At 61.4% G+C, this 6,000-nt stretch overlaps 3 protein-coding genes across 3 annotated transcripts; 1 reads left to right on the top strand and 2 right to left on the bottom strand.

Moving 5' to 3' along the window:
- The first annotated feature begins 1,330 nt into the window (after window positions 1–1,330).
- MYCTH_2311902 (uncharacterized protein) lies at window positions 1,331–3,534 on the top strand. Its single transcript, XM_003666790.1, has one exon. It carries the CDS (start codon window positions 1,358–1,360, stop codon window positions 3,479–3,481), a length of 2,124 nt encoding a protein of 707 aa, XP_003666838.1. The 5' UTR covers window positions 1,331–1,357; the 3' UTR covers window positions 3,482–3,534.
- A 232-nt stretch (window positions 3,535–3,766) lies between these two features.
- On the bottom strand, window positions 3,767–5,298 carry MYCTH_2311901 (uncharacterized protein). The gene has a single exon (XM_003666789.1). It carries the CDS (start codon window positions 4,946–4,948, stop codon window positions 4,157–4,159), a length of 792 nt encoding a protein of 263 aa, XP_003666837.1. The 5' UTR covers window positions 4,949–5,298; the 3' UTR covers window positions 3,767–4,156.
- Window positions 5,299–5,440: 142 nt separating this feature from the next.
- Window positions 5,441–5,806, bottom strand: MYCTH_58485 (uncharacterized protein; the record flags this gene model as incomplete). The annotated part of the gene is made up of 1 exon (XM_003666788.1): window positions 5,441–5,806. A coding segment is annotated over one exon (366 nt), but the record flags the coding sequence as incomplete, so codon positions are not given.
- Between the last annotated feature and the right edge of the window lie 194 nt (window positions 5,807–6,000).

The following is a 6,000-nucleotide window of genomic DNA, read 5'->3' as shown; positions in this document are numbered from 1 at the left end:
TTTGGAGGTTTTTTTTTATTGGCTGCTTAAAGCCTACGTTTTATGTGGTTGCTCTACCCCTTGTGGCCGCTTTCTACTGTGTTTTTTTTTTGGGACGCGAGGCGTTTGGGTCCGGGACGCAGTTCACGGATTGCGACGCATCAGTAACGGACAGCGTCCGGGTTATGAAGGAGTTTTAGTGTTAGTTGACCTATTGCGTGAGAGACATATCTGTGCCTGCAGTTGGCTTTCTTCTTTGACAACGAGAGAACTTTGTGAGTTCAAGTTGCGGTCTCGGCCGTTTGAGTATGTAGGAAGTATCCGTAGTCTGCCTGCCCTGGCACTTCTACGAATCCGTACATGCAACTTGGCCTTGAAATGTCTGACAATGCTGGAGCTACCGTGATTGATTATTCTTTTTTCTTTTTCTTCTTTCTTACTCATTTGTAGGTTTTACAATTCCGTACTCTAGCTAGAGTAAGAGACTCGATGAGATTGAGTTATTGCGTCGCTCGTCGCCGTCTCCAGAATCTTCGCAGTCCGGAATCACTCGGTAGCATTGTTAATGTAGCGGATATGCACGAGGGTCAAGCACTCGTGCAGTGGCTCAATTGCACTGCAGTGGAACTGGCCCTGTTTCACACTCAGCGTGTCGGACCCGAAATTGCCACGAGTCGTTACCTTATCAGGCAATCAGAGTGGAACAGCACGAGAATCAGCCCCAAGCAAGTTCCGAGCAGCACCTCCCTCAGTTAAAGCAAACTGCCCGCACGCAGCCAATGCGGCCTTGCTGCGTGTTCTGCCTGCAACTTTGACGTGCATTGTGAATTGCGCATGCTAACGCCCAACCGACTCTCTCTGCTTGTCCCTGCTTAAGCGTTTCCCCATTCCCCCACCACTGGGAAAAGAAATAACCGTATTTGGCATCCAATCGGATGTTCAGACCTTCGCCGCCCCCATTGAGCCATCTCCCGGGGTTCTACAGAATACATTTTCGAGGCAACATATTGCTGTGTCACCCGCGCAGCCTTTTCTATTCGGCTTAGTTACCGACGTTCTGCAGCCTGTCCGATAACTACGGATTACACTCCCCAGGCTGCTGTCGGAAACCGTCAGCCAGCACTTGGCGCCATCCCGCCTCCCCGCTCATTCCCCCTCAATACGACACTGCCCGCCTTTCCAAACATGGCCACGGGAGGCAGACTAGTGTAACCGCAGCCTCGGAAGTTGTCTGCGCCAAGATCTCTCCGCAATTCCGGTGGAGCTGGGGACCAGAAACCACCGACATCTCTTTTAAGAGGCGGCCAATCCCGGCGTCTCGGCGTCCGCAATAATGTGCGGCGTGCCCCAGATAAAGCGCCGGGTTACCCGCAGGAGAATGTTGACCTGGTCGTGGTTCTCCGCAGTCGCCGTACTGCTGCTGCTCTGGCTCTACCTCTACGGCTTCGGATACGGCTTCGGATACGGGCCAGGCCGGCAGCGGGTGTCTGGTCCGCCGCTGGATGTGGGCAAGGACGACGCCGAGAAGCCCGCAGCAACAACAGCAACAACAGCAACAGCAACAACAACGACAACCAAAACTACTGCGACAGACACCGTCACCACTACCACCACTGCTGCTCCCACCGCCGGTCCCATGCCCACAACACACAAACCCGGCGGCACTGCCGCAGCCCGCCCCGCCGTCGTTCTTCGGCAGGGCACCTACATCGGCACCACGCTGCTGGCCTCGCACCGCTTCCCCAGGGCTCTCGACGCCTTTCGCGGCGTGCCATACGCCCAGGATACGAGCGGCCCGAACCGGTTCCGTCCGCCCCAGCCGCTGCCAGAGTCCACAGAGGTCTTTGATGCGGTAAGGTGGGGCAAGATATGCCCCAACGACGGAGTGGTGCTGCGCAACATGAGCGAGAACTGTCTGAACGCCAACATCTACCGGCCCGCCGGCTTGGTCGACCGGGATGGGTACGAGAAGACGGCCGACGGCACCAGGAGGCGGCCGCGCCTGCCCGTCGTCGTGTACATCCACGGCGGCGGCTTCAACAAGGGCAACGGGACCGAGCGCAACATGGCCAGCTTCGCCGCCTGGTCCAAGGAACCCATAGTGTCCGTCAGCTTCAACTACCGCGTCGGCGCGCTGGGCTTCCTGCCGTCCGACGTGACCGCCCGGGAAGGGCTGCTGAACCTGGGCCTGCGCGACCAGCAGATGCTGCTGGACTGGGTTCAGGAAAACATCGAGGCCTTCGGCGGCGACCCCAAGAACGTGAGCGTTATGGGCCTCAGCGCGGGGGCGCACTCGATCGGCCACCACATTATGTACTACTCCAGCAGGTCCACCCCGCCCCCCTTCATCAAGGCCATCCTCGAGTCCGGTGCGACCACGGCCCGTGCCGTGTTCTACCCGACCCACCCTCGCCACCTCGTCCAGTTCCGCGAGTTCCTCATCGCCGCCGGCGTCGCCGGCATTCCCGAGTCGGAGCTGTTCGACCACCTCCGCAAGCTGCCTCTCGAGACCATCGTGCGCGCCTCCAAGGTCGTCTGGGACAAGTACGTCGACAGCGTGACCTGGCCCTTCCAGCCCGTCATCGACAGCCCCAACCACCTGGCCCAGTCGAGCCACGCCGAGCTCGACGCCCCCCGCCCGCCGCTGATCCCCGACCTCCCCATCAAGTCGTGGCTCGCCGGCAACCACCTCCGCATCCCCGTCATAACCGGCTTCAGCACCAACGAGGGGACCATGTTCATCCCCCACAACGCCGACACGGCGGCCGACTTCCGCTCCTTCTTCCAGACCCTCATCCCCACCCTCACCCCGGGCGACCTCGACGAGCTCGAGGCCCTCTACCCGGACCCCGTCAGGGTGCCCACGAGCCCCTACCGCCGCGGCATTCCGCCCGGCGCGGGCAGGCAGTGGGCGCGCCTCGACGCCGCCTACTCGCACTACGCCTACATCTGCCCCGTCCTGCAGACGGCCCACTACATGTCCCTGTCGGGCGTCGGCCCCGTCTACGTCTACCGCTACGCCGCCACCTCGTCCAACGGCACGGCCAACCACGGCGACGAGGCCCCCGCCGTCGCCCACGACGTCATGGAGCTCCGCGGCCGCGTCGGCATGCGCGCCATCGCCCGCGCCATGCACGGCCGCTGGGCGCGCTTCGTGGCCAGCGACGCGTCCAGTCCGGACATCATCAGTGCCCACCAACACCCCCATAAGAAGGAGAGGAGCGGCAGCGTCAACGACGCGGACGACTACGACGAGGTCGAGTGGCCGCCTTTCGTCTCGCCGTTCGGGCCCGACGGCGACCGCGAGGGCACGGGCAAGATCATGGTGTTCGGGGAAGGCAACGACGAGATGGGCGGGGGGTGGCACCGGGGGGTGCCGGCCAAGGTGGTCGAGATGACGGAGCTCGAGAAGGAGGCGTGCCGGTTCTGGTGGCCGAGGGTCTGGCTGAGCGAGGGGATGGGTTGGAAAGATGGGAAGCGCTCGGCCGAGGTGAGGCTATGAAGATTGAAAAGACATCTTTTTGACATATCTGGCGTTTTAGTTTCTTTTTTTTTTTTTTTTGATTCTTCGAAGCTTGGATATATATGTAAAAGTCATAGGGGGGACCCGTAGGCCGGCGTCGGGAGTTTTGCTTTCTCATTTACAAACTGGATATACAAACTGGATATAATGGGTGTACGCTAGTATTGGCTTAGAAATAAGACGTTTTCATGGGTTGAACGCCCAGTTGAATCGCCAGTCGGCGACATCCATGCATCACCACCGTTAATAATCCAAACATCTTGTGGAAACCTTTGTTAGGCTAGTAATACGACTTGGAATTAAGCTTCAAATGGATGGCGACACCTTGCCGTCTCCTCGCACGCCCAGCTGGGCTGACCTGTAGAATCTGCCACCAGCAAAGATAATCTACAAAGCCCTACCGAACCATCTAAATGACACTATTCTATATATGCCCCCTTTTTTTTTGTTTCCCCAATTACTTGGTACATGCTACTCTCTAACAGCCCAAGCCCGCTACAGTTACAGAGGCGCCTCTACTCCGTACCACTCTATGGAAACTATTACACACATGTACATACACGCTCCCCAGGAAAACAAGGAAAAACATGATGTACAGACACACCACTATCACTACGGCTGCATTATAACCAACCCGCTACGCCCCAAGGTCACTCACTCCCGAAACACCCAACCCAGCACACCGCCGGCCACGCCCCGCACCGAGGCCCGATTCTCGGCAAAAGCGGCCATCACGACCGCGGCGCTCGCCGCGAACGCGAGCGTCTCCCGCCACTGCTCGTCCAGGGGGTACCGGCGGGGGAACAGGGTGGCCATGGCGCGGGGCGCGACGAAGAGGGCGATGTCCTTGCGCCGGGCGGCGTTCTCGAGCAGGATGCTCCAGCCGCACAGCACGCACCCGGCGGCGACGCAGAGGCCGCCGTCGACGCGCTGGCACGCGGCCGCGTCCCTGCCGAGGACGCGCGGGCCCAGTCGCGTGCGGGCCAGGCAGACGCCGTAGTAGAAGAGCGTGATGAAGGTGGCGAGGAAGGCGGACGAGCGGGAGGCGGACAAGAGGGCCCTGCGCAGAGCCTTGGCGGCGCCGCCGCGGCCGCCGCGTGCTGCCAGGAGCAGGGTGAGAGGCAGGTAGGTCGTCATGGCCCAGCGGAAGGAACGGACGAAGCGCGACAGGGCGTGGTACTCGCACGAGGGCCCGCAGCCCATGTGCACCATCTCGCAAGGGAACGGCACCGACTGTGCCGGGTCTCCCCAGGCGGCCGGCCAGCCGTAGTCGGCGCACATGGAGCCCAGCAGCGGCGCCTGGCCCGTGTCCTTGCCGTAGACCAGGCTGCCCTCGCGGCAGCGCTGGAGGGCGGTGATGAGGCGCGCGTCGACGGCGGCGGCCGAGGCGATCCACTTGTTGTAGGCGCGCGGCAGCCGCGAGGGCAGGTAGATCCAGGTCCACATGATGAGGCCGCTGGAGAGGGCGAAGAGGGCCGGGTCGGCCAGGCGGGAGACGGCGCGCTCGAGGCGGGTCCACTGCCCTGTGGCCTGGCGACGTACCCTGCGGCGCCGCCAGAGCTCGCCGACGACTACGTCCAGCGCCCGGGTCACGGCGAGGAAGGTAAGGTCGAGGGTGCGGCCGGCGTAGCGGACGGTCTGGGTACGCCCCTTCAGCCCCGGCTTAACCTCGGTGAAGCTTGGGCTCTGTTTGGACTGCAGCAGCCTCAGGCTCAGCCATGCCGCGATGAACGAGGCGAGCCAGCGCGAGAGCCTGTGAACGCGAGGGGTTGCACCCGGTCAGCAATGATGCAGACCAAGGAAGGGGGTGGGGGGGGGGGGGGATGGATAGTCACCTTCTCCTGGCAACTTCGGAGATAGTCCAGCCATAGCGGTCGAGCAGCGATTTTACAGGGAGCTTCGAACAAAATCGTACTGGTTAGTTACCCGCTCCAGAGCTCACTGAAAACTGGCCGGGGCATGGAAAGCACGCTGGAATGGACATACCTCGAGAAAGGTGGCACCGCCAATGAGCACGGCGCAAGAGGTGGGAAAACTCCGACAAGAGAGCGGGCCCAAGAGGATGCGTCGGAGGCCCGCCAGGAACGGTTCGTCACGCTGGGGATCGGGCGTCGGACCTGTCTGTTGCTGTTTGCTGCGTCTGTGGCGGGCAGCGTGTTGAAGCAGAAGCGTCAGCAACCGGGGCCCGACTGCAGACGCATAACCGAACAGGTACGCGCGCACCAGCGGGCGGAAGACGGTGGGAATGTCGCTGTCCCACCTCCGCCGTTGCGATGTTGACACGGCCATGGAACGAACGCGACGTAAAACGGGTGACGTGACTGGGATCTGAAGAAAAAAAAATTATCTCGGCCCGTCGATTGGACGACCACGTCAGAAAGCGAGTGCAAGCGCCAGCTGACGGCAGCAGAGCTGCTCTAGCTCGCCGTGCGCAAATAGCACTAGTCCTACGCGTAAATCAAGGCCGGGAGCGTCGCAGCAGCTAAAGCAGGGCGCCT

Source organism: Thermothelomyces thermophilus, chromosome 7 (genome assembly GCF_000226095.1).
Source record: "Thermothelomyces thermophilus ATCC 42464 chromosome 7, complete sequence".
Lineage (NCBI taxonomy): Eukaryota > Fungi > Ascomycota > Sordariomycetes > Sordariales > Chaetomiaceae > Thermothelomyces > Thermothelomyces thermophilus.
Note: the sequence above shows the minus strand (reverse complement) of the source record. Positions and strands in the feature narration are given on the sequence as shown.